The sequence below is a fragment of the Drosophila grimshawi genome, unplaced genomic scaffold (assembly GCF_018153295.1).
Source record: "Drosophila grimshawi isolate 15287-2541.00 unplaced genomic scaffold, ASM1815329v1 contig_848, whole genome shotgun sequence".
Lineage (NCBI taxonomy): Eukaryota > Metazoa > Arthropoda > Insecta > Diptera > Drosophilidae > Drosophila > Drosophila grimshawi.
Genome location: NW_025063692.1, coordinates 6,060,013 through 6,087,786, shown reverse-complemented (window position 1 = coordinate 6,087,786; position 27,774 = coordinate 6,060,013). Strand labels below are relative to the sequence as shown.

General features: G+C 42.6%; 5 protein-coding genes across 5 annotated transcripts in view; 3 read left to right on the top strand and 2 right to left on the bottom strand.

Annotated features, from left to right (window-relative positions):
* The first annotated feature begins 1,172 nt into the window (after positions 1–1,172).
* LOC6566314 lies at positions 1,173–3,284 on the top strand. Its single transcript, XM_001992080.2, has 5 exons — positions 1,173–1,444; positions 2,472–2,609; positions 2,673–2,796; positions 2,857–3,013; positions 3,078–3,284. The coding sequence occupies exons 1-5, from the start codon at positions 1,205–1,207 to the stop codon at positions 3,238–3,240; spliced, it is 822 nt and encodes a 273-aa protein (XP_001992116.2). The 5' UTR covers positions 1,173–1,204; the 3' UTR covers positions 3,241–3,284.
* Positions 3,285–3,518: 234 nt separating this feature from the next.
* On the top strand, positions 3,519–13,346 carry LOC6566313 (protein wings apart-like). Its single transcript, XM_001992079.3, has 8 exons — positions 3,519–3,790; positions 4,565–5,875; positions 6,611–9,838; positions 9,947–10,807; positions 11,122–11,294; positions 11,361–11,449; positions 11,789–11,979; positions 12,050–13,346. Exons 2-8 carry the CDS (start codon positions 4,754–4,756, stop codon positions 12,422–12,424), a joined length of 6,039 nt encoding a protein of 2,012 aa, XP_001992115.1. The 5' UTR covers positions 3,519–3,790; positions 4,565–4,753; the 3' UTR covers positions 12,425–13,346.
* An 879-nt stretch (positions 13,347–14,225) lies between these two features.
* The window catches only part of LOC6566335 (centrosomal protein of 162 kDa), a 29,444-nt gene continuing 15,895 nt past the window's right edge, over positions 14,226–27,774 (top strand). Inside the window, exon 1 of the mRNA XM_001992071.2 lies at positions 14,226–15,038. Coding sequence (XP_001992107.2) covers positions 14,226–15,038 — 813 coding nt within the window. The remainder of the gene's footprint in view (positions 15,039–27,774) is intronic.
* On the bottom strand, positions 16,012–20,581 carry LOC6566311 (carboxypeptidase B). The gene is made up of 4 exons (XM_001992077.2): positions 20,279–20,581; positions 17,779–18,232; positions 17,556–17,715; positions 16,012–16,847 (listed from the first exon to the last, which is right to left on the bottom strand). Exons 2-4 carry the CDS (start codon positions 18,182–18,184, stop codon positions 16,085–16,087), a joined length of 1,329 nt encoding a protein of 442 aa, XP_001992113.2. The 5' UTR covers positions 18,185–18,232; positions 20,279–20,581; the 3' UTR covers positions 16,012–16,084.
* On the bottom strand, positions 23,983–26,610 carry LOC6566310 (carboxypeptidase B). The gene is made up of 3 exons (XM_043215952.1): positions 26,292–26,610; positions 24,834–25,194; positions 23,983–24,763 (listed from the first exon to the last, which is right to left on the bottom strand). Exons 1-3 carry the CDS (start codon positions 26,608–26,610, stop codon positions 23,983–23,985), a joined length of 1,461 nt encoding a protein of 486 aa, XP_043071887.1.

Sequence of the window (27,774 nt, the reverse complement as noted above, 5' to 3'; positions counted from 1 at the left end):
CTGCTGGCGTCAGGCGTCAGCGTTAGCGACGCCACCTGCAGCCGCAGCGCTGAGGATGTCAAGTGAATTGTGGATGCTGGATATGTTTGTGGATTGCATGGCATGTGGATGTTGAATGTGGCTCTGGCACTGTGCCTGCGATGGCTGCGTGAAAATGCCGCCCAACAAGTTTCGCAATAAAGAGAAAGTGTCCAAAGGCTGTTCTCGCGATCGTAAAGAATAAATTTGTGTTTCCTGTTTGCTGCATACCTTTTTAACAGTCTCGCCACAAAAAAAAACTACACAGATTTCATCTTTATCAGCCGCCCAGCAAGTGGCGCGAGAAAGTTATTTAGCATGGGAAACTGACCGATGTCCAGGGCTGTTTTTATTTTTATTTTTTTGTTTGGAGAGAGAGCTAAAGGGACCGTCAAGTCAAAAACAACAAAAATAAAATGAAATATAAAAAAAACTCCAAATGCAGCCAAAAATACTAAATTTCAGCTGTCTATGTGCATCTCTATCCAAAGTGTATTTGCACAGTGGTGCATGCTCTATGAAAACAACAACAGCAACAATATGTATATGCATAAACACTGGAACGTTTGATAAGAGAGTGTGAGTGAGAGAGAGAGAGATGCTGGATGCTTACACGCATTCCAATATCAATTTCCATAAGCTAAATGACGCATTGCACACAACACACACACACACTCATGCTAGTGCGCCTCTGTTGACAACTGATTCGCAATTTACAGCTAGATGAGTAAATCAGTGCAAGCCAAGCAAAGCTAATTTAGCTATAGCTAAATTTATACAAATGTTATTTGTTACTGTTGGCGGAATTCTAGCCTATGGCATATTAAATATACATCTATATGTATATATTTATATGTATATGGAAATTTATATTAGAGTATTTCTGCTGATGGCCAGAGTTATGCGATAGTTTATATTGGTCATTTGGCTATAAAATCGCTTAGTGCACAGCACTAACAAAATGCAATTGTATGTGTGTGTTTTATTTTCAGCTACGATAATGAATAAGCGACAAAAACAACGATCACATTTTAATAAACTCTACATAAAAATGCTGTGTAATATACAACTCTGTCTGCACACACACACACACAACACATACATTCATATATGTAATTGTATTTATGGCGTCTTATCCGCTAAGAGTCAGATCTGCTGCTGCTTGCGGCGGCCGCATCCGTTTGCGATGGAAACACAGTGTTTCAACTACAACGCAACAAGCAACTCTCTAAGTCCAAGTGCTCAATTAGCGGATAAGCGTATCCCTATCCCAATGACCGCCCGCAAAAGGGGGGCAGCTCAACTGCTGTTTTTGTTCACATTTCTGCTCCTGCTCGATTGGCCCAGCGCTTTGGCCTTGACGAAATTTAACAGTTATGCGGCACAATGCAGAAAGCGAACGGATCTGCGCAAGAAATGCCCAAATGTGAGTGAAATCATTCCAAGAAATAAGAAAAAAAAATACTATTAAAATCGTATAACATAAAAAAAAGATTTTCATGCTGAAAATCAATCGTATAAGAATATAGTAAATCCAACTAAATATTTTTGGGGCTCTATTAAAAATGCAATAACGAAATTCCACACATATGTACATATATATATATGAGTGTGTGTGTGTGTGTTGCTCATCAATATGCGAGTGAAGTGCGACTCTCATTCAGAATGTGTCTGGGGGCGAAGAAATGGGCGCACAGTGATGCCAAAATCAATCACACTTTCTAAGTGCCTGGCCTGACTGACTGACGTCCGCGTCTCGCAGTCACTGTTGACGTCGCCGTCGCCGTCTCAGTTGCTGGCGCCGACATTGCGCCAACGTTGACAGGCGGTCAAGTGCAGTGATTTTTTTTGCGGATTTTTCTAACGTTTTTTTGTATGACTAGCTGTAAAGCGAACGCAGCCAAAAGCCACAAAAACAAATTGAGCAAATGCACAAAGTGACATGCAACTACATTTTGTACATATGCATGTATGTGTGTGCGTGTGTGTGTGTGTGGCTTAATTTCAGTTGGCACGCACATTTGCCCCAATGAATTTGGGTTTGCTGCTGGCTGCACAGTGGTGTGAGTCAACGCAATAATTAGAATGCAAATTAAGAGTGCTGTAGTCAAGTCAGATCGAAGTCAGCTGTTTCATAAATTATAGTTTTATATTGCCAAATATAAATTTCGTGAACTCAACTTTTTATCCGATCTTGATGAATTTATCCATATTATGCGTTATCGATTATCGAAAGCAAACTTGATCTGGTGAATTGTTTTATTAGCTTTTTTGCTTCTTATATTATTAATAAACCTTTGTATTTTAAGATACACAAACCTTTTGCAACGTTTATATAGATATATGTTTCCTCATATTTAGAAATGATGTCTGAAAAATAAAAGAGAATTTCAGATGTAACTATTGAATTTGTTTGTGAGTAATTTATGAGATCTGCACAAATGTTCGAGCAGGTGCGCGCCATAAGGAACTTCAATCTGACCGAGATGATGGGCAAGTGGCATGTGGTGCAGTATTATGCATCCACTGAGGAACTGCCGGAATATGCCTGCATGCGCAGCAATTTCGCCTTCTCCATTGAGGATCGGCATGTGAGTTAGTCGACAAGAATATATTATATACCATAACATGTAAATAATGCCCATTTTCGACAGATAACAATGAACTTTAGCTATATCTTTGCGGAGGATCCGTTACGCGAAAAACTTCAGGGGAATATTACGTGGCTAATACCGGATCCCGAGACTCCGGGTCACTGGAAGCACACAGAGGATATATGTAAGTCGCTTAATCCACACATATATGCATATATAATCTTAATTTGCCATATATTTCCAGATGAGGGCGTCTATAATACATATGTGCTGGACACGGATTATGCCAATTGGGGTCTAATTATGCACTGTGCCGAGAAGAAGAAGCATTCACGTTATTTATCCGCATTGCTCTTGTCCCGGGAGCAGACATTGGGCGATAATGTTATAACTTTTTTGAGGTTAGCCAAAAATACAAAAGAACGTTTTTACATACGTTAATCGACTCAAAATGTACATTTTTAGGGAGAAATTGCCGCGTTATTGTATCGATTTGTCGTTCATGTTTCCGATTAATCAAACATCGTGCGAGCATCTGATGGAGTCCAGCAAGGATGATCCACTGGCGTATATTATCAATGGACAGCAGAGTGAGACGGACAGCCATAAGCTAATCAATAAGCCATAAATATTAATAATCACACAATAAACGAACGATGCATGAAAATTCAATTGTGGCGCCAACATGAAGTTGGTCGTGTCAATCACTTAATGTTGGCTGCACGCAGCGTTCTACTCAACAGAAGTTGGCTGCGCAACGCGTGTAGCGCTGCAACGTTAACACGCAAATGCGCAACTTAAATGTTATCGGAAAAGACAACACTGCGTTCGTTCGTGGCGAATGTCGGGCCTTAAACAACGCAAACAAAATTTGGTCACTCTAAATTGTAGTTGCGAAGAAAAAATTAAATATATTTTGTGTGTGATTTTAATGCTTAACAAATTGGATTGACCAGAAAACAAGAAAACGGTGCATTTGAAGCGTTCCATTGAACCAGTGTGCCACAATGTGCAATAATTGCAAGTGTCGCACAGCGAGCGATTTGTATGTATGTAATTTGTAGCTGTTGTTGCGATTTGCTGCTGCTGCTGTTAAAAGTGGTGGAAAATGTGTGCAACAAAAAACATGCAGTTTGCTACTCAACACTATGCACAATATTAACAAATCGGCTGCAACAGTGAGTGTATTAGTTGTTATTATCGTAAATTGTTTATGCGTGTGTGTGTGTGTGTCATGCGAAAAAGCATCGCAAGAATTCGCGCGTGCAACAGAAAATTGCGCCAATAAGCTAAGCGAACGAAACGACAACGTTTCTGTGTCTGTGTTTCTGAGTGTGTGTGTGTGTTTTTTTATTGCATTCCTACTCGCTCATACACACACAACATACACACATGTACACATATAGAGCAACAGAGATTTGAAACACACACACGCATACGTATATGTTTATGCATGTGTGTATGCATATACATATACATATACCCACATGCAGAGCAGAGCAGAGCAGCAATAAAAACAACAAACAGCAACAACAACAAATGTGTTTTTTTTTCAGGTGAGCCAAATGCAACGCAAAACAATCGCACGTTAAATGAAGATAGCAAAGAAAATAAAATAACTCAATTGATCACAACGAAAGTGCAATAATTTACTTTTTTTCGATGCCTGCTTTTTTTTTTGGCAACAATAAAAATGTTGAAAAACGGAGTCGGTGACTATTGTGTTCTCGCTCGCACGCACGTCATGTTTACGGCGCTTGCTGGTGTTGTTGTTGTTGCTTTTTGACATTTGCTGCTGGCAGAAGCTGTTAATTTTTTTTTCGTTGTTTTCTTTAATGTCGAATTATGGCTCAGGAGTACACACTATGCGTGTGTGTGTGTGTGTGCGTGCAATATTAATTATGAATTGAAGATAAATATTTAATTATGTCTCTTCTCTCTCTTATACTCAGCAGCGTAATTGTTGCGCCAACAACAACAACAACAAAGAGAGCAATAAGCGCCTAGAAGCAGTATAAACAAAACTGAAGAGAGAGCGCCAGAAAGAGAGAGAGAGAGAACGAGCACAAAACTTTAAACGGGACTTTGTAACGGGACTTTGCTCGATCCTTCCTTGTTTTTTTTTTTTTTTTTTGTGCAAAATGTCACGGTGGGGCAAGAACATAGTTGTGCCCCTGGACTCACTGTGCAAGGAGAAGGAGAACACAAATCGTCCCACTGTCGCCCGTTCCGTTGGCACTGTCGGCAAATGGGGCAAAATGGGCTTTACTTCGACACGCACCTACACACTGGCTGCACTGCATCCTGCTGCGGCCGCTAGTCCCGCCCAGAGTCCGGCCTCGTCGCACGATCATGATCCAAATGATATGTCCATATCGGTGCCGGAGCCACCGAAACCCAAAAAATTCTTCAAATCCCGCAATGCGGCACCGCCCGAAGTCATCGCCCAGATCATACAACAGTTGCCACATTGTGGTGCCGCTGGCAATTCACCAATGCGAGATCCGATGGCAAGCACCCATACCCACCATCAGCAGCAACATCAGCTTCACCATGAGCCGCTCAAGCTGAAGTTGAGCAAGGCGAGTAGCTCCGCTGAGCGGAAGCGCAAATCCCCCAAAAAGAAGGCAACAACAACAACTGCAATTTTAACGCCCGGTGCGTTAAGTGACAGCATGTCCATGGATTTGGCAGATCACATGCTCGACCTGGCAGCTGCATCACCCACCACCACCACCAGCAACACAAACACAACAACTCCAAACACACCCAGCAGTGGCAACACGCAGAAGAAGAAAAAATTCAAGGAGGAGAAGAAATTAAAGCCGGAGGCGCCGCCGTCAAGGATATTGGGACGTGCTCGGAAACAGGTCAACTATTGTGAGGTCGATGAGGATGAGCGTTATCCAACGCCCGTTAAGGACCTCATTATGCCCAAGACGCGTCCGGCGGAGACGGCAACAAATGCACAAGATGCTGCAGTGGGTGGAGGAGTGGGAAGAGGACCAGCAGGAGGTGTGGCAAGAGGAGGAGGAACAGCAGCAGGATTAGCTGCCGCAGCAGATTCAAGTCCAGCGCTTCCACCACCAGCAACAGCGCCCAGCGCTTCATCATTAGCAACTCCAGCAACAGCTGCTCCAACTGGTCCAGTTCCAGCTGCATCTACAGCTCCAGCAACAGCAACAGTGCCATCCACTTCCGCCTGCTCCTCAAGCGCTTCCCGTACACCCGAACATCCGCCAATTGTTTTACGCATTTCCAAAGTAAGTTGCCCAAAAAAAGCTCTACTTAAAATTGTTAATGTTATTTTATTAGAATTTAAATTTGAAAAAAGCTCTATAATTTTTAGTTTCATATTATTAGAATTTAAATTATAATTTATAGTTTTCATTTTGACATTTACTGCTTGCACATAATCAAAATGTCAATTTTTTTACTGTGTATACATTTTATATAGTTTGCTTGTCTTAAAAAACACAAAAAGAGTAAGTCAAATGCATTTCTTTTATTTGTTGCAACACTGTGAACCACTGTGCACGCGTATGCGAACGATCGATAGCTGTCTCCATTTCTTTCTTTTGCTAACTCACGCACGCACGATCGCTCGCTCGCTCACTCTTTCGTTCGCTCACACATGCACACACACACACACACACACATGCATTGACTGTTTGAAGCGCTCTTCTGAGCGCTGTGTGGGAAAGAGAAAGCGACAACAACAACAACAACAAGCAGTGTTAAATTACGCGCGCTTTTACATTAAATGGAGTCTTTTTTTTTATTTGTGCTGTTTTCTTGAGTTGCTGTTGTTTTCTTTTTTCACTACTAACGCCGCCAGTTGTTGTTTGTTTCCGTTGTGCGGCAGTCGTCGGTCGCCAATAGCCAAGTGTTAATTGTCACTGAAAAAATAAACCCAATAGAAATTGTAAACTGTAAACTAAACAAATGTTGATCTACAGTTATTAAACAACGGCATCAATTTTCACTTCAATTTTCAGGGCACATCGCGCTTAGTCAGCACGGATAGCGAAGAGCCGCCAAATAATTCGCCGACACATTTCCAAACGCCCAACGATGAGAATAATGAACGAGTTCCTTTCGAAGCTGCGGCAGCAGCAGCAGCAGCAATAAACACGCCAACAACAGCAACAACAACTACAGCAGCGACAGCAACAACAACATCAGCAGTAGCAACAACAACAACAACAACGCCAAAAATAACTGTAAAACCACTAAGGCCGCCAACTGCAGCAGAAGCAGAAGCAAGGCAAGCAGACGCTGACGAAGAGGAAGAAGAGGAGGAGGAAGAAGAAGAAGAGGAGGATGAGGATGAGGAGGAACCGCCCGAAATCAATTATTGCACAGTGAAAATCTCACCAGACAAGCCGCCCAAGGAGCGCCTAAAACTGATCATCAAAACGGACGTGATTCGCAACGCGATTGCCAAAGCAGCCGCTGCAGCAGCAGCCAAAGCAGCTGGCGAGGATTCGCGGAGCGAAAAGAAATCCAAAAGCAAAAAGCACAAGCATCTCAAACACGCAGCCGCAGCAGCAGCAGCAGCGGCAGCGGCAGCATCATCAGCAGCAGCTGGCGTGGGCGCGGCAGCAGCTGCTGAGCTGGCCAACTCGGAGTTTAAAACACCATCGCCACACCTGGCGCTCAACGAGCAACAACAGCAGCAATCGCAGCCCACAACACGCTCCGCACTTATTTCGCCGCCCGAACACGATTTCGATTCGCAATCCTCGGTGCTGGGCAGCAACTCATCCAAGGGGAATAGTACGCCACAGCTGCTCGCCCAGTCGGTGCAGGACGATAGCTGTGTGATACGCAGCCGTGGCTCGAGTGTCATCACCAGCGATCTGGAGACAAGTCAACATTCATCGCTGGTGGCGCCACCCTCAGACATTGAGTCGCGACTGGAGTCCATGATGAACATGGACTGTGGTGGGGGTTCGGCGGCAGCGGCAGCAACTGTTGCTGGCGAAGCGGAGGCGGCTCGGCCACTGCAACAGGCCGACATATTGGCTGTGCTGCGTGGTGAGGTGCTCATGCCACGCCTCAATGGGGAGCAGGAGACCCAGCAGCAGCCGCAGCTGGGTGGAGCGGGTGGCAGCAATAAGCGGACCACACGTGGACGCGCCCGCAAGGCGAACAACAATGCGGAGATTGTGACGCCGGCGGCAACGGAGACGCGCACACGGATGCGCAACAAGCTGCAGCTGGAGGAGGCAACGCAGCAGAGCACAAAGCGTGCAACACGCGCGCGTGCCACAACCACTACAACCACAACAACAACCACCACCACCAACAACAACAACAACAGCAGCAGCAGTAGCAATAAGCGAACAGAGATTGCAACTGCAGCAGCAGCAAGTGCATCAACGGATGCAGTGGATGCAACAGCTGCAGAGGCGCCTCCACCTGCTGTTGTTCCATCTGCTGCCGCTCCTGCTCCTGCTGCTAGTGCTCCTATAGCTGCTACACGACGTGGTCGCGGTCGCACTGCTGCCAGCAACAACAACAATTTGCCCAGCAGCAACAACAACAACAGCAGCAACAGCAACAACAACAATGTGCACAACAATATCAATAAAATTGCCGCAAGTCTGTCGGCCAAAGCGGAGGCGAGTCGTGCCACAACGGACAATGGGGCCGGTGGCGCCGCAACGCGTAGCTATGGACGGAAACGCAAAAATCAGCAGGTGACGCAGGTGTTGCAAGTATTCCAAGTGCAACAACAACAGCAGCCTGCCTCGGTAACAATGACAGCAACCGCGGAACAGATGCCACTCGATACGGATGCGGCACAGCTGAAGCTGAAGCAGCAACATCTCGCCGAGCAGCTGAGGAAACAGGATGAGGCACAACCAACGCCCGCCAAGCAAATGCACACAGATCTCGATTTGGCGTTGGATTTGGAACTTGATCTGGACATGGGACCGGAATACGAGTCGTTGCACGAAACGACGCTGCACGGCACGGAGCAGGAACCACAGACGCAGACGGAACCGGAGCATGAAATGGAACCGGAACCGGGCATGGATGAGTTGTCGAATACATCAAATAGCTCGTCCATGATGCAACACGATGGCTCCTCATCGTCGCCGCCGTTGCGTGACTACAAGTTCAAGGATAAATTCAAGCGAACAATTACGCTGGACAACCAAGTGCCAGGTGGAGCCGCAGCAGCAGCAGCGGCGGCAGCTGGAGCAGCGGGTGGAGAAGCAGCGGCTGCTGCAACCGGGGGAGCAGCAGCAACAGCAGCGGGTGGTGCTGGTGTAGCAGCGGCTGGAGCAGCTAGAGCAGCGAGTGGAGCTGGAGCTGGAGGAGCAGCGACAAGTAGTGCAGACAACCTAGAGGCATCCATCAGCACTGGAAGCAGCAGCACCACCACACAGCCACCAAATCTCGAGGAGACGCAACGTGGCGCTGTCAAGCTGGTCATATCGAAGAAGAAGGGCTCAATCTTCAAGAGTCGCGCCCTGGTGCCCTCCGATCAGGCGGAGCAGGCGACGGTTTCCAAACGGCATCTGTACAAGCACAGCTGGGACGCTGCCCTCGAGGCGAACGGTGGCGGCAATGGCAGCGATGCCAGCAGCAACGCCTCCGCAACAACAACAGCTGGCGGTGGCGGCGGCGGTGGCGGCAGCAGCGGATGCGGTGGTGTCGCTGCGGGCGATAATCTGGCCGCGAGCAAAGCGGCCGCCATCGATGCCATCTATGGGGACTTTGGTGACTCCAATTCCAATAACAATACCAGCAGCAGTTCAGCGCTGCGTGGCGAAAGTCCAGCGTTGGGCAAACTGAGTGCTGGTCGCCCCACCAAATCGCAGCAATCGACGACGGCTGCCTCTGGCAGCGATGCCTTCGATCTGGACCTGGAGCCGAGTGCGGATGAGGGCATGAACCTGGGTAACATGGGTGCGATGACGACGGCGACGACGACGACATCATCATCATCGGCAATGGCCGGTTTGCGTGTGGAACGCAAGACCAAGGAATACTATACGGTGGTGCGGAACGTGAAGACGGCACATCAGATCCAGGAGATTGGCGAATACCAGGAGATGTACGACGATGTCGAGTATATACTCGATGCACTGCAGCCGCACAATCCGCCGCCGACACGTTGCCTCTCCGCCCTCCAGCTGGCCACCAAGTGCATGACGCCAGCGTTTCGAATGCATGTGCGTGCCCATGGTGTCGTCACCAAGTTCTTCAAGGTGAGTGGCATATATTTAAGCAGCCAGAGGACAGTAGACAACTCCTGGCAGAGGAGATTCATCGATTGTATCGATTATTAATTGTGGAAATATTTTGTATTTTTGCAGGCGCTCTCCGATGCCAATCGGGATTTGAGTCTGGGTCTGTGCACCTCGGCGATTATGTACATCTTGTCGCAGGAGGGTCTCAACATGGATCTGGATCGGGACTCGCTCGAACTGATGATCAATCTGCTGGAGGCGGAGGGTGTGGGCGTGGGCGTTGCCGCATCGCCCACAGATCGTGCCAACTATGAGCGGAACAAGCAGAAGGTGCGCGAACTGTGCGAGGAGATCAAGGCCCAGGGCAAGGGCACCCATCTAAATGTGGAATCGATAACGGTGGGCACCCTGGCCATGGAGACGCTGCTTTCGCTCACCTCGAAGCGGGCGGGTGAATGGTTCAAGGAGGATCTGCGAAAACTGGGCGGACTGGAGCATATCATCAAAACGATATCGGATTTCTGTCAGCCGGTGATTGCCACAGCTGCCACAGACATGTCGCTAGTTGTGTGGCAACCGACACTGCTCGACAACATGCAGACGGTGGCACGTTGCTTGCGCGTCCTCGAGAATGTCACCCAGCACAACGAGGCGAATCAACGGTATATGCTCACCTATGCCAAGGGACGGGCCGTCGACACACTGTGCTTCCTCTATCGGCTCTGCGATCGCCAGCTGCTGCTGCATCCGTGCAGCACCAGCGAACAGAACAGCAGCAAGGAGCATCCGGGCGTTGCAATGCGTGAACTGCTCATACCAGTGATGAAGGTGCTCATCAATTTGACGCACACGTTCAACGAGGCACAGCCATCGCTGGGCGCCGAGCTGCTTGGCAAGCGCAGCGATGTCATCGAGACCAGTTTCCATCTGTTGCTGCTCGCGTCCAACTACATTCCGGACCGTTGTGTCTTCGAGCTGAGCATTCTGGTGAGCAACTGTCAATTGTCGATTGTCTATCGTTAATCGATATATCCTTTTGAATACCCAACAGACTTGCTCTGATCATAGTTTATATATGAGACCATGATCATCTTAAGCTATATAATATGTAGAAAAGTGCTGTAATTTGTTATAGATTTAATTCATTTAGTTAATTTTGATTTATTTATTATGATTGAAGTTTCAAATCGAAATCATTTAAATAATTGATGTTTGAGTTCAGATTCTATGCGAAAGATTTTGTTTGACATGATTTTAAACTAAATATTTTCTTTTTGGTTCTCCCTATGTGTTCTTTTCAGGTGCTGACGCTGCTGATCAATCTGTGCATGCACACGCCACCGAATCGTGCCACATTGATGCAGGCACATGCGCCCGCCGAATACGTTGCCGACAATCCCCCGCCCGGGGATCAGGCAGTGAGCGCCATGCAGGCACTGTTCGAATACTTTTACAAGTGCGAGGAGCTGGCCAGGTTAGTTAGACATATATAGCCATATATATATATATTATAATTGGTATAATGCCGACTTGCTTGCAGACTTGTGGAGAAGAATACGGATGCGTTCCTCGAGAACAATGAGAAGGGCAAAAAGAAGCAGGAAGAGGTCGAGGAGACAGTCAACAATCGTAAGTTGAATATAGATATAGATATATATATATATAGTTTATATTATAGCAGTTGATGATTATAATGCGTAAACAGCTGTTGTTTGTTTGCAAATAGTCGCAAATTACAGGGTACTGGTAATTGAAACGACTGCGACAATAAAAACAAATAAAAGGTGTAAATATTTTAAGGAAAAGCTAAAATCAGCAAAGTTATCGCTGTTGTAAATATAAGATAATTCCAATTGGCATTCCATATATAGTCATAAGCTTATATATATTTATATATATATATATATATATATATATATATATATATATATATATATATACTTACTAATCGCACCTTTGATCTGGCAGTTGTGCAACGCGCCAGCCATCACATGGAGCACACGCTGAAGGGCAGCTATGCGGCAATATTGATTGGCAACCTGATCACCGATAATGAGCAGTATGAGAAGATTGTGCGTCGCCAGCTTCGAGGCAATAGTTTTAAGGAGATCGTCGGTGTGCTGGAGAAATATCACACATTCATGAATCTGACTTCGAGTGTGAGTAATCTAATCAATCAGTTGCGTGAGTGAGGTGTTATCAATTGAAATGATGTGTTTTTTTTTACAGTTGGAGGCTGCATTTGTGGCACACATGAAATCGACCAAGAAGATAATTGACAACTTCAAGAAGCGCGACTATATCTACGAGCATGCCGATGAGGATCATGCGATGGCGATGCCACTCAATCTGGAAACGACAGCGCATCATCATCATCATCAGCAGCAACAGCAACACCAGCAGCAGCAACAGCAGCATCATCATCATCATCATTATCATAATGAGACAAGTGATGTGTCGATGCAAACACAGGATGCCGGTTGCAGCAGCACCACAAGCAGCAGCAGCAGCAGTGCAACAATCACAAACACAAACAACAACATCAGCAGTGGCAGCAGCGGTAGCATGCCCCGTGTCTTCAAGACCTACAGCAGTCATAGATAATTAATGTCAGATGATGAGCTAATTAACTATATAGTAGAATATATGTCGCCGCCAATCCCTGAAAGCCTGCCACCAAATTAATAATTCTTAATGTTTGTTGTAATTGGAAGTGGACGACGGACGACGGACGAACTTGCTGTCGTCGTTGTGTTTAATTATTTATTTCCTATTCTGAATGTGAATGTGTTTCGTAATAATGCATAGAGAGCCAAACACACACACAACACACACACACACAAAATGTGCTCCTTTGCTCGGCTTTTGTATTTGTTTCATATTTTTTTTGTAGCTTAGCTTAGCAATATTATATATTGTCTTGTATTTAAAAAAAAAACACACACAAAAACAAAAGTGATAACAAATTTTCATGAGCATGGTCAGCGTTTTAACTACAATCACACACACACACACACCTAAACACACACAGAGACAAGAAAAAGTAAAAGAAAATAATAAGAAAAACACTCAAAGATCCAAATTTCTACTGATAAATGTGTACGTTATATAGTCATAAGCAATATTAGCAACTATTATTATTATATATATGTATACCTTCTCACACACACACACAGACTCACACACACACTCACTCACACACACAAACGCACACACACGCAACACACACACACAACTAATAATCGATTGTACATATTGTTTATCCGACGATTTTATCCAGCGCTACCTAGGTTTTATTTAAATGTTTCTACTCTACATATGTATAATTAATTATTAACTTTTTTTTTTCCTAATTGTATGTTCTATATAAGCACACACACACACACACAGACAGACACACACATATACATGTATAAAGTAAAAGATTAAATGTATTGCAGACAAAAAAAAAAGAAAAAAATATATAGTTATTTTATTGCGTATAGCGTTTAAGTGAAAAGAACTCTATCCATGCATCTATACATATATGTATATATATATATATGCATCTGTATATCTATGTGTATGTTTAAATGAAGTAAAAGAAAATGTCATATTTAGGCTTACAACTGAGATATATAAAAAAAAAACACAATTTTGGGAACAAAATATATATGTATGTATTTATTTTTTTTTTGTGTTTTTTAAAATTGTCGATAATGTGAAAAATATTACTAAGTAAGGATACTATTACACACTATACATCTAAATATTGTTCTTGCAGAAAACAAAACAACAAAAATAAAATAAAATAAAAATTCAAATGAAATTATAACGTACGTTTTCTTGGTTTCCAAAGGATTCTATTAACTAAATTTGATTTCGTAATAAAGTGGTCTTTCTTAACTTTATTTTGGAATTTATGTGCTAAGCCAACTTAGCAACTATTAAAAACCTTTAATATTTAAATAAGTTGAATGGCGCAAAACTGTTAAAATGCAGCTCTGTTAGCGGTGGTGCAGTGCTGTTAGTGGAGGAACGCACAATGAGCAGTTACGTGCACACGTGAATGACAGAAACGCGCAGTAGTCGTAATTTATAGCACTTCACAAAGAGGACGGAAAAATGATGCGAGAATAAAAAAAAACCTAGCGAAAAGCATGTTGTTATTATTTTTTTTTTTTTTAAATAATCGCTAAATAGCAAATTGCGTGCGTCGTCGTGTCGTCATCGTTGTGGTGGTCGTCGTCGTCGTGGTCGCAACAACAACAACAAAAAGTCGACAAGTTGCCAAATTATAATTGTTCAAAACTATAAATTGCAAAAGAAGCAAACAAATAAACAACAAATAAGAGGAAGAAGAAGAGTTGCACATACAGAGAGAGAGACGACGAAGAGAGAGTGAGTGAGTGAGAGAGAGGGGAGCATGTCGAAGGCGCCACGCCCACGCCAGCGCCAAGTGGGCGGCGGGCAGAGTGCGAAATGCGCCAAGATAAATGCTGAGACGAATGTTGTGGGGGACAGGGATGCGGAGGGGGAGGGGGATGGGGATGTGAGCAGCGCCTTGGATTATACAAACAGCAGTTCAATTATCGAATTCCTGGCCAAGGAGCAGGACTGCAACATGGAGCACACCGATCCCGACACCATTTTCCAGGAGGTGAGTCGCCTCTCCGATCACACCGATCTCCGATCCGTTGATGAGCTGCTGCTGGAAGCGGAACGCCTGATCCGGCAACAGATGCGTCTGGGCGATGGCGACACGGAACCGATTAGGGCCAGTGCCACACAGACGCCATCGGCGCCATCGTCGCCGCAATCGTTGTCGTTGTCGTCGCCCCAGAGCAGCATTCGTTTGAATACGCGCTTCACTCGCTCCATTGAGCATGTTCAGGTCGGCGCTAAAACGAATCCCGGCCAGATTACGCTGAGTAACCATCTGAAACAGGCAGCAGCAGCAGCAGCTGGAGCAGGAACAGTCACACAGACACATCCACAGACACATCCACATCCTCAACCCCATCCGTCTCCTCAACCAGTTGCCGAGCAGCTGAGCAACTTTGTTGCCTTCGTTGATAGTCTGCCCTCGGAATCGGTCATTTCCGAGGAGTCAACGCCCAAGGATCTGCACACGAATCACACAAGCATACACAACGGTAACGATAACGATAACGATAACGCGACCTTGGCACAGCTGCAGCTGGAACAATTGGACAACACGGATGACGATGAGGATACGGTGAGTGAGAAGCCCCCACTCAAAATATGTATGCAGAAAAGAACTTGTGAATTTTCCATCAAAGAAAAATTCAAAATATCAAGCCAAAAAACAATATTAATTAATTAATTAATTTGTTTCTTATTGAAAATCAAAAGTCTCTGGCTTAAGATAGATAAGGGTCCATATTTCTCTTTCCATAGATTTTATTTGCAAAAGGTATGATTTAACTATGTATTCATTATAATAAAATCTTAACTGAGCTATCCAATAACATTATAATATAATAATTGGGCTACAGGGCTGAGGATAGAGGATAGAAGGTAGAGTCTAAGCTCTGAGATAATGGAAAAAACCAAGAATTTCAAAGCCACTTCAATTGGACGGTCTCTGAACTTCCTTATAAATCTCCTATTTAAAAAAAAAACTTCATCAACAAGCAATAATCGTATGGTATTATTGACTGAGTCATCAAGAGTGAAATTGGGTATTTTTTGGTGAGTGCAAAGCTAGCTAGTAGAATACCCAGTAAAGTTCCTTTTCGTGAGAACTACAAATTTAAATATTGGGAATAATTTCTTATTTTATGTTGAAATCAATTACAAGTTATTTCAAAAACACAAATTCACCTGTGTGATTTTTTTTTAGATTTCCAACAAAGCAAAAAACCAAACATTTCTTAAACAAAAATCAACATTTACAGTTTAAGAGTCGCCGTGCCGGCATTGCAGTTTTAAAGTCACACTCTGTTGGGACTTCAAAGTGCAAAATTTCGTTTTGATATTTGCTGAATTGGTATCGAAATAAAAATCAATTATTGAATATATTTATAATTTATAAGGACATAAGCTTGTATAAATATATGTAAATATATATATATATATATATATGTATATATAAATATTATTATTTTTTGTTTTTACATATGTTACAATGTACAAATACATGCATACATAAATAGACATTCACTCAAACAAAATACAAAAAAACAAGACACTCACACACAGACAGGCAGATAGATAGAAAGGTAGATAGATAGATGGATGGATAAGGAGGGGGAGCGGGTGTTAACCAATGGATTGGGCAACCGTTTCGGCGACAGTCCAGCCCTCCAGCGCTGTATCCTTGATGAATTTGGGTGGCAGGACGAAGCCGTAGGTGCCGCGATCACGCAATTCCACGGTGTAAACATATTTAACGCCAAGGGCATCGCGACTCCAATCGTCGGAGCCGCCACCGGCAATGCCGAGCACCTCGTGCGTCACAGACGCCCGGTACGTACTGCCCGTCTTCTGGGCAATCCGTTCGACCGCTGTGCTTGCCACACGCTGCAGCACAGCCGCATCGCGCACCTTGACTGCCTTGTAGGCCCACGGATAGACAACCAGCTGGCCATAGCTGTGATAGGTTAGATATGCCTCCAGATTGTATTTGCGTTTCGCAAGGAAATCGGCAACCGCCTGCGTCTCCAGCTCGGAGGCGGCTGAGGTGCCGCGAAAGACATCGCTGCACGGATCCTTCGAGGAGCCGAACCCATTCCAGCCAATGTCGAAATTCCGATTCAGATCGACGCCATAGCAATCGGCGCGACGCGGACCCGATCGATTCTTGCGCCACAAACGATTCACGGTTCGACTGTATTCGTAGCCATCGGGATTCATCATTGGCATTATGTACCAGGTTAGGCCGCGTATATGCGCCGGCTGATTCTCCCAGTTGTGCATCAGTTGGAACAGTATAAAGGTCACCGTTGCCGGGCTGATCCATTCGCGTGCATGAATCCCGCCATCGATCCAAACTTTTTTATATTCACGCGGATTTTCGGAGATGCTGTAAAAAATCAACAGTGAAGACAAAATAATTACTGCATGCTCTTGGGCGCTGTTCGATAAATGTTAACACTTGCTCAACTGTTATTAACATTTCAATGTTAACCGCCTTGACTTGAACATTCAACATTCAACTGTCATTGCCAATTAACAGAAATGCTGTCTGCTGTGCTTGTCCAACTATTTGTGCACTTTTGTGTATATTTACAGATACAGTTGCGGTCAAAATAATATTAGCGCTGTGAATAATTTATATTTTCATAAATACTTTCATAAACCCAATCGATTCTTTTGACCATTTTACTCCTCGATGTATCTGCTCACAACACTTTTCTTTGGATTTTACCAATTCCTTTTGTTTATTTTCAGTTTTGGGCTGTTTTGGCTAAGTTATATGTCATATAATACAGCCAACTATCATGTCTAGTTTTCAGAAGTATTCTTTATTCAGCTATTTTTTAAAAATCTAAGAAAGCATCACTACTATTCCACTACTATTATTTTGACCGGCTCGTTTGTCATTAATTAATTTTCTTGTTAGTATTTTTATGGCTATTCCATCTTTTAATGTTTACTTATCTTCAGTAATGATTGCTTGTATTCATATAAAATGTTCATAAGCTTTGAACTTTAAGTAATTTTTTCTTCAACATTTTCCAAAACAACTGTTATTTTGACTGCAACTGTATTTATTTATTTTTTCACTTACCGCAAAACCTTGAGATCCCGTCCCTCGGCCGTCTGTCCGATCGTATATAGTCGCACTATATTCGGATATTTTGCGCGTACTTCCCGCATAAACGCATAGATTGTGTCCAGATCGTGATAATCCTTCCAGTGCATGCCGCTGCCCGATCGCGATGCCTTCTCTGTTAAGCGAAAAATACACATTTCAAATGTGTCTGTCTGCTGTCAATTCAAATTAGACTCACTTGTGCGTGTGCCTGGCAGCGATGAGGTGGCTTGGACACCATCGAGTAGCTCCTCATCGATTAGGGACTGCACGTTGTCGGCGAGGATTTGCGGTTCGAGATGATGGGCATCGAGAAAGTTGCGGGCCGCCTTCAAATGCTCTTTGCCAATGGAGATGTCCAGGAATTTGGAATTCTCCTTCCAGATATTGCCACCGAATTTCTGCTCCATTAGCTGACCAACGGGCATATATTGACGCATTGCGTCCGATATGTTGTGGATGCGCCACAATTGTGTCTCATCGTAACGCTCCGGCAAATCGGCAACTATGTTTCCCAATGACAGGGATTCATTTGCAGCACTCGCTGTGCCAAGCAGCATCGCTAGCAGCATCAATCGTTCCACTCCTCCTCGATTCATTGTCATCTTCTATTTTTTGAGTTATCAGCTATCGGTTATCGGTTATCGCAGTGTCTGTGAATTGATAGCTTATCAGTTGCTGTTAACAAATTACCGACGATTGCTCCGATTCAGTAACTACTTTCAGTAATTACATAATTACGTAGACCCCTCACCCCCTCCCGCCTTGTTGCGCTCAATTTGCTTTTTAGGTTATAAAACCATAAAAAAAGTTTAAAAAAAAAAAACAAATCAAGCCATAGCTACTCTGATTAGTGTGTTAATCGAACTGAGAAAAATAAACAATAAAGAGATATGAGCAATAACAAATAAATAAATCAAAACCAATTTCTTTTATAGCTGTAAGTCATTCAACAAGCGATCATTCGCTTTAAAATTAGAAATCTTAGATTGAAAATTTAAAATTTATATTCCAAGTTACATAAACTCAATTTCTATGTGTATATCGACTAGGCTATATATATATACCTTATGAGATCGAAAGCATTTACTTATGCACTTTCACATTACACGAATAAAGTTGTTTTAGTTTTGCTTTCTGATAATCGAATGGAGAATTTAACTTGCTAATATCAATAAACTTATGTTTACGTCTGGAACGGCGAGGTTATTTTTTGTCAAAATTATGCCCCATTAACATAATTATGTAGGCACTAAATTATAGTGTGCTCAACTTGTCAAATCTCGATCACTCAAAAGTGTGGTAAATCATTAAAATTATTAACAAATATGGCGTTTGAACTAAATTCAATTGTTGTGCGATTTTTCTTACAAGTTGGAATTGAATTTTTGTGATGTTTGTGAATATTTTTCTCAATTTTTGAATATTCATTTAAAAACTGAAAAAGTGAAATCGAAATGTTTTCTAAAAATACGAAATGATGGTGCAGATAATAAACTTGTGAGAGAACTCGAGAGTTGTACTAGCTATCATTTTATGTGACAACAACTGAATAGTTGAAGTTGTATTTTTCTAGTTTATTTAGTTAATGTTGGTGTGAGTGTGTGTGTGTGTGTGTGGGTATTTTGGCCTTGGCCAAGTGTTGGCAACAGCGTTCAAGTTCAATGTTATGCGGGAATTGTACAAGTTGCTTGGTTTTCCAAAGCTTGCGATTGCAGTTTTTCAATTTTGTTTTCAATTCATTTCTGTTTTGTTTTTTTTTTTTCAAGTGTTGGCGATCGATTTGGAAGTGAGGGGTGCAGTACGAGGGGGGGGGGGGGTGTTTGGTTCAATGAAACGAATTGAAATATATGCGATGTGAATCGATTTGTGCATCATTTGTATGCGCAAGGAGCGCTTTGCTTTAATATCGAGGCAAACGAATATCGGATGATTATCGGATTCTTTTATTTTATTTTAATTTGAAATTGTGTACAAATTACGAGTTGTACTCTATTTGAATCTGTTACTGTTATGCAGAGTTTTAAGTTTCATTTGATTGTGCAACTTGATTTGAAAAAAAACAAAAAAAAAAAAAAAAAAAACAAGAGTGTGTTGTAGAAAACCGACCACAAAAGGCCATTTCGAAATTGCTGCTGGAGATTTTGATGTTGACGCTGATGTTGTTGTCGCTTTTGGTTAGCACGCAATTGTGTTAATTTTTTCCAGACGACCCGTTTACATTTAGTTGATTTTTAAACTTTTTTTTTACATAATTTTTGAGTGCAGAAAGCAAGCGGCTGATAGAACTGGTTCACTGTGCTACAAAACAAACAAAAACCGTTAAGCTGTTAGTGTTCGAGCTGCGCTTAGTTGTGGGGCGTCGTAATTAGGCCGACCTTCGTTTTCGATCACGTGTCCCCGATGTTATCGATAACTCTCCCCTCACTCCATAACTCCTTCCCTGAGCGCGAGTGCACTAAGCGAAAAACTTGTTGCTGCTTGCAAATGTTGAATGTTGAATGTTAAATATTAACAGTGGCGAATGTTAACAGTTGCATGCAAATGACCTCGCTCATTAACAAAACGCATCCGCATTCGTCTGCTCGCTCTCCCACACTCTTCCCACTCTCTAACATTCTCACTTCACTTCACCTCTCTCTATCTCTCTCTCTCTCTTTCTGTCTCTCGCTCACACGGATAATTTATTTTATGCTTACGATTTATGTGGCGCTGTTGCTGCTGCTGCTGCTACTGCAAGTGTTGTTCTTCTTCTTGTTGGGTGCTACTGCAATTGCCGGTCAGTTGCTGTTGAGACACACCTCTGCTCTGCTCAGCTCAGCTCTGCTCTGTTGTGTGTGCGTGTGTGAGTGTGTGACACTTGGGTAGGCCAGCGAATGAGCCCCGACTAAAACGCTGTCTTTGTGTCGCTTCAATTTTTATATAAAACCCAAGCCAGGCCAATGTGCGAGGGCCGATTCCCGATAAAAAATAATATATAAATAAAACAAGAAAAACATAAAAAAAATCCAATTCAAACAGAAAAAACACACAGAAAAAAGACCGAAGAAAAAAAATAAATATTAAAAAAAAAACGAGCGTTAAACAGAATTACAACAGAAAGTGAAAAAAAAAAAACAATTTTGGAAGAGAAAAATTGCGCTGCGACTGACGACCGATCTTGGAGCGATCGGCGCGTACTAAATGAATTGACAACAACAGCAGTCGCTGTCGCAGCAGCAGCAGCAGCAGCAACAGTCACCGTCGCAGTCGCAGCGAAGCGTCGCGCTGACAGCGAGAGAGACACGCATGGAGCGAAACATAACAAAATGAAAAAAAAAAAAACAAACGAAATTTACGTGTGAAGCCAGCCTGTGTCCATTGTCCACTGTCCATTTGTCCACTTGTGCAGTGTGCAGTGAGAATGCGTGTGTTGTTGGTGAGCTCAATGAGTCGGCGGCTGCTGCTGCTGCTATAAAAGTACTGTTTTTTTTTGTTTTTATAAAATGAAAGGTATGATGGATTTGTGCATATGTATGTAACAGGTCGCAGCAAGCTAGATGGAGACCTCAAATTTGAAGTATAGACGCAAATCAAGTTTGTTCTTTCAATTTCATCACGATCGGATAAGAAATATCCAAGTCATGTTGGAAAATATATGTTGATATTGACTAATTTCTATCAAAAATGAAATATGCGTGTGCATGTGTGAGAAAGAGATGGCTTGATGATCGGCGCGAGCGTAAAACTGTTTGTGTGTTTGTATTCGGCAGAGTCCACACGATTGCCTGCACATATACTATATATATGTATGCATTTATGTTTGTTGTGCATAGAATAATAACATTAATAATAATCTATATGCACTGGCTTAGTTTCTTTTATATTTTTATTTTACTCAGAAAACAGAATACTTCCACGCATGCTTACATTTGAGTTAAGCAACAAACTTATAAATTGCAATTTGGCAATAAAAGTGGAATATATTTAACAGGTGCTGGCTACAGGGTATATCGTATTCGAGCTCAGTCCACTACAGCAAACTTACTTGTTTTAGTTTTGCTCCCCCCCCCATTTTTCTTACCCGCTCTGTTGCTGCGTGTGTAGGCACTGTAAAGTCAGCGACATTGACTCTCAGCAGCGTCGTGCTGTAATTTGATGCGTCTGCGACTGCGACTGCTACTGCGACTGCTGCTGCTGCTGCTGTTAAGCTACTATTGCATTTCGTGTGCATTATCAATAGCCAATTATTGCTCACACACACACAAACACACACACACACACACACACACATACACCCTACTGAGTCGTGCGCAACGTGCATGTCAAACGGTCATTGTGCACTTTGCACTTACACAGACAGTGCCACAGTTTGAGGGGCACTATGCAACTGTCAATGCTTTTGTTCGCACTTATCTCTGAATTCTCTGGCTTGGATTTGGGCACACATATGTTATTATACATTTTCGCGAATTTATTACAGATAATGAAATACACAATGTTATGTGACGTCAGTCTAAGGTTATCGTGTATTTCTTTCTTTGTATTAATATGCATACATTGAAAAACATACGTTATTTGTTGAGCTCAACTCAGCTAGATTTTTACATCATTATTTACATGTAGGAAATAATAGTTATGGGAAATTTTTGACAACTTAAACATTATCTTTAACAGCTGGAAATTACCCGCTGATAACATGTGTGTGTGCCTGTGTGTGTGTGTGTGTGTGAAATAACATAAAGCTTGTATTTTTAGCTTGTGTGGTAAATTTGAGTCAATTGCTACAGGCAATAATTGTATATGTTTGTGTGTAATTTGAATATGTAATTTTGTGTGTGTGCTTGTGTGTGTGTGTGTGTATATATATATGACGAGGCGCAATTTTTGACCCACTTGCCATGTTTTTACTTTCTTTCGCCTTTTAATGTTGATCAACATCGACTCCCCTCCAATTAAGTTGTTTTATATTTTTCTTCAACTTCAGCTTCATTTGGTTTTTTTGTTTTTTTTTTCTGTCTTTTTGTATTTTGCGTATTTTGTGTATATTTTTGTTGCGATCGTTTCAAAAAAATATTTTCACTTTTGTGTACTGCGCTTTTACCCTTCTTGAAGTGCAGCAACCGGAATCCATTCAATTTCGAACAATCGTCTTTAGAAATTGTGGCCAACCAACAAGTTGGCCAAGTAGAACATAATACACATACAATGCTGCTTATTTTCACTTTGCTCTTGTTTATTTATAGGGTATGCGGTTAGTCGTGCATTTTTAGTTTTAGTTTTTTTTTGATCGTTCTTCACCTGTTTGCCGATCAGCGTTTAAATCACTTTCTTTGCGCGCTTTGAGCTTTTATTTTTCATTTATTTTGTGTTGTTTTTGCTTTTTTTTTTTTTTTTCTTTGTTGTTGTTTGGGGTCTATCGACCGGCCTTTCGCCTGCCCCGCATAATTTCTAAATGCATGTTAAATAAATGAATAACATCGTCGCCGACGTCGTCGGGCCATTTGTCTTTGTTGTTGTTGTTGTTTTTCCTTCTTCTTCTTTCTTGTATATATTTTACTGGTTTTCAAAACGCGATTGAAAGTGAAAGTTTGTCCAAGTTGAACTAGTAGCTTTAAAGTCGAACCACCTCTCTCATCTACCATCTCACTCTGGCTTGTGCCCTCTCCCTCTCCCGCTCTCATTCTCTCACTTGTAATCCGCTTGTGTTTTTTTTTTCTGCTCACTGCTTTCTACTTGAATTTATTGTTGCGCATTCTGGCATTCTGTGCCCAACAAATGCCAATCAGCTGAAGCGCTTGTCTTTACATGATGGATCATTACAAATCTGTGAATACTACGTGCTCATATTTGTATATATATATATATTTATATACACTTGGATATAGACATCTAATGTACTTTGACTGGTTTAAGAACTTAATTTATTTTCATCGCCTAAAAGCATGCAACACCTTTTCCCCGTCAAGCAGTTCAAACTATAAACATTTACTTTTTATATAAATGATTAATTCAAATGCAAATCAGCAATTTCTAATTTTAGTTAATTAAATTTACGAACATGGTTTCTATAAATATTGGATAACTATTTATTTATAAAATTGTCAAAGCAAGCAAACAAATCTGATAAAAATAAATCAAGAATCGCCCAAAACCCATTGTTCATTTCAAAAACATTTCTGACTCATTTGCGAGAAATGCCCGCAAGCAATAACTCCTGCCCCAAACGTATCTGATTTCTTCGATAAATAAATTTACATGATTTCACATTTCAGGGAATTTTTATGGAGTGTATAAAAAAAAAAGATAAACAGAAAACAATGGAAATAAATAAATAAATAATGTAATGCGTATAAATAAATGATAGACACATGCATGAGTCCAATATATATATATATATATATGTTTATAATAGTGCAAATATTTAATATTTGATTCTCGCCAGCTGTTGGGCGACTGTGCGTAGAAACTCGAAGGCCTCCTCGCCGGACTCGAGTATGTAGTGTGGCGGCATTAGATAGCCGTAACGTCCCTGATCCTTGAGGAACACATTGTACACAAACTGCGGCTGAATGCGATGCTGCACCCAATCGGCTGCATTGCCACCCCGCGCCAGCTTCTGCTTGAAGCTGGTGCCCATGGTGTATTCGGCATGATTGAGCCGGCGAAAATTGAGAACGGCCTGGCGGGCAGTTTTGCGCAACTGGCGCTGATTCGTCGTCACATAGTCGTCATCGCCCCAGGGATAGGTGATGGCCTGGCCATAGCCACCGAAGGAGACATACGCACCCAAATAGTCACGCATGCCGAGCAGAAAGTTGCGCATTGCTCGAGTTTCCGCTTCCGAGAAACTCTTCTCGCCATGATAGAGATTTGCACAGGCATTCGACGAGGAGCCAGCCTCACCCCAACTATAATCAAAATTGCGATCCAAATTGACGCCATAGCAGCGCGTGGCACTATCATAATTGCGATTCTTTGTCCACAAGCGATCGGTTAGGCGGGAGTACTGATAACCATCGGGATTGGCCAGTGGCAGAAAATACCAATCGATTTGATGCATCGACTTATCCGCCAGACCCTCCTCCCACAGCCAGGTCAGCTTCGAGATGGCATAGGTCAGAGCGGCGGGACTCAACCAGTCTCGTGCCTGCATGCCCGCCTCCACAAAGATCGCCCAGTTATTCGGATCGCCATTCGAGATTCTGTCCAATTTCAATTATCAACAAACGAAAAACAAATGAAAAATCGATTTATATATTTTGAAAAACGAACCTGAGCACTTCCAGCGGACGCTTGTTGCGTGTGATTCCAATTTGGATGATCTCCGTCAGTTCGGAATGATTTTCGAGTATATTCTGCATAAACTGTTGCATATCGGCCTGGTCGTGATAGCGACGCCATGTCAACAGTGAACCCTCCCGATTCAGCCATGGCAGCGAGTAATTGGCCAGCGTATTATCCGTGTCCGCCTCACTGATCTCCGTGTACGTCTCATCGATGGCCCTCTCGATGTCATCGATCATGATATTATAGGTAAATGATGTCTGTGCCATATACTGTTTGGCTGCCTCCACGTTCTTATGCTCGATAAGGACATCGATGCCATCCTGATTGATGTTCCATAGTTCGCTGCCTAAAATATTGCAAAAAGAGATAATTCGATAGGTAAGCCAAGTAGAGTTATGGAGTGTTGTTGGTTAATTTGATGTGCTACCAAAGTGACGTAGAAACCTTTTCAACTGGGGCTGACTGAGACGCGTCTCGTGCAGCTTCCACAGCTGATAGCCGTAGTAGCGCCGTACCGATGCATTATTCCGGTAGCGTCGATTGATCTGATACGTTGAGCCCGGCGATAAAAAATTGTAGCGTCTCAAATCCGTTGGCGACAACCACTGCAAACTCTCCAAGGTCGATTCGTACAATTCATTGCCATTGAGGGACAAGAGTTCCGGTAGTGTCGAGACACTACGCCAGATCAGAAGCGGAGCACGCGGAATACCGGCTAATCTCTTAATCCCACCAGTGGTGGTCAGCAGTAGCAGCAGTTGTAATAAACATAATCTCAACATCATGCTGCTGATCGTGCCACACAAACAGAACTAATTCTCGACACTCTCGCCGCTGATGGCTGATGGCCAGAAGGTCAAAGAATCTCTAAAGTTTTCTTGCCATTTGTTTTTATCTTTTGCTTTGTCTGCTTTTTTGTTGTTGTTTTGCTGTTGTTTTTTTTTATTAATTGACCCCATTGATTAATGCCATTTTTATGCGTAGAAACGCACCTGTTTCTGTTCAGCTGTCTGTCTGCCTACCTGGCTGGGCTTCTGACTGAGTTTCTGGCTGGGCGTTTCAAACTTTTGACATGCTCTATTCTATTCAAATGAGCTAACGGGGTTACGAGGTCAACAGCCCAACTCAGTTGATCCTCAGTTGGCAGAACTTTTCACTTTGCATATCTTTTGTAGCGATTGTATATATATATATATAACTAAGGATATTGAGTCTCAATCGATTAATATCTATTTGATTTTAACGTTTGCAAACCGTTGATTAAATTATTAACTAAAATTTGGCAAGCTAAGAATTTGTCCAGTTAGTTAACATTCCACGATTTGTGGATCTGTCAAAACGATTGATGGTTTTTTAAATATCTGATCGATGGTATCGATGACCTCGTCAGCAATTTATTTTATTTTATTTTATTTTTTTCTTTCGTGTTTTGCATTTACTCACCAAAGTCTTCGACAAACTGTGTGAATTGGGCATCCGGTGAATTATCGCCATTTTTGCGTGTGCCATTAAAGTTGAGCTTCCAGAGTTGAGCGCCCCGATAGCTGACGTAGTTCTCGTCGAGGGACATCCGCAGAGCTGAGCGTCTGGCCAGGCCGCCATTATCTGCTGTGGGGTCAAGGGGTCGCAGGTAGCGCAACAGCTGAGCGACCCCACCACCAAAGAACGGTAAACGCACCAAATTATCACCGGTGCGTGCAAAGAAATCGACACGCTTAGATTTGGCACTCGCTGCTGCTGCTGCAGCTTGTGGCTGCCACATGTGACACACGCACAACGCGACAACGTACCACCGAACGTATGCGTAATGCATTGAACAACAAACAAAAAAAAAACAAAAAACAAAAAATAGTACTTTATTTTTGTTGAAAACTCGTTGCGAGTGTTGAGTGTTGAATGTTGAATGTTGCTCGTGTGACCGTTGGATTCTGTTTGGCATGCGGCACGCAAATAACGGCTACTTTTTTGACTTTGCCATTTGGCTCTGTTCTCAATTCACCTACTGTTTCTCGTACACACACACACACACACACACACGCACAGACACACACACACGCACAGACACCACAAAATTTGCATAACTTAAATGGTCAAAACTTTTACTTTGCTCGAAATGTTATACATACATAATTGTTATACGCGTTGTAAGCTCATCTTTTCTACTTAGTCAAATGATTCACCATTTGTTTTCCTTCTTCTTCTTCTTCGTCGTCTTCGTCTTCTTCTCCACCATCCCCCCTTCATTTTTCCATCTGTCCATCTCCCTTTCGCTGCGTATAATTAGTATTTAATAGCTAAAGTTAGGGAATACCCATTTGTTGTTACACAAGATGTTTGCAGATCACCAACAAAATTTTGATGATCGAGTCTCGAGTCTAGTTTCCAAGTAATCTTCATCATCTGTTCACAGTGAATGCTCGATCGATTGAATATGCTGTGATCCTAACTGAATGAATCGCAATTCACATTCTCACCATCAACTATAGCGTGTCGGACGTATAACTTTGCTCCCTTTTCTCTGTATTGCTATGAGTATCGAAAATGAGCTTCGACTAAGTAAATAATCCTCTGTTAATCATCTAAGTATTAAGCTAACTGAGTAAACAATACAATATATCAATTTATTAAATATAATCAGCCAGCTAAAAGGTACTCAAATAAATGCAATATTTAATGATTGTCTATTTTGTAGTTCTTATTCTCACGTAAAGTATATGGCCTATTATTACCACCGACCTTTGAGCTTTGTGGTCGTCAAGATATTGCATCTTTTACTGCAGTTGTTGTTCAAGTTCACTGGTATTGTTGACTGTAAGCTAGCCAATCGCTGTGGGCGTCGAAGGGCGTATCGTCGATTGTTTCCTTTACACTCTGAGAGGCCTGTAGAGTCACTCCCTTAAGTCTTAAAGAGCAGCCTTCATTGAGC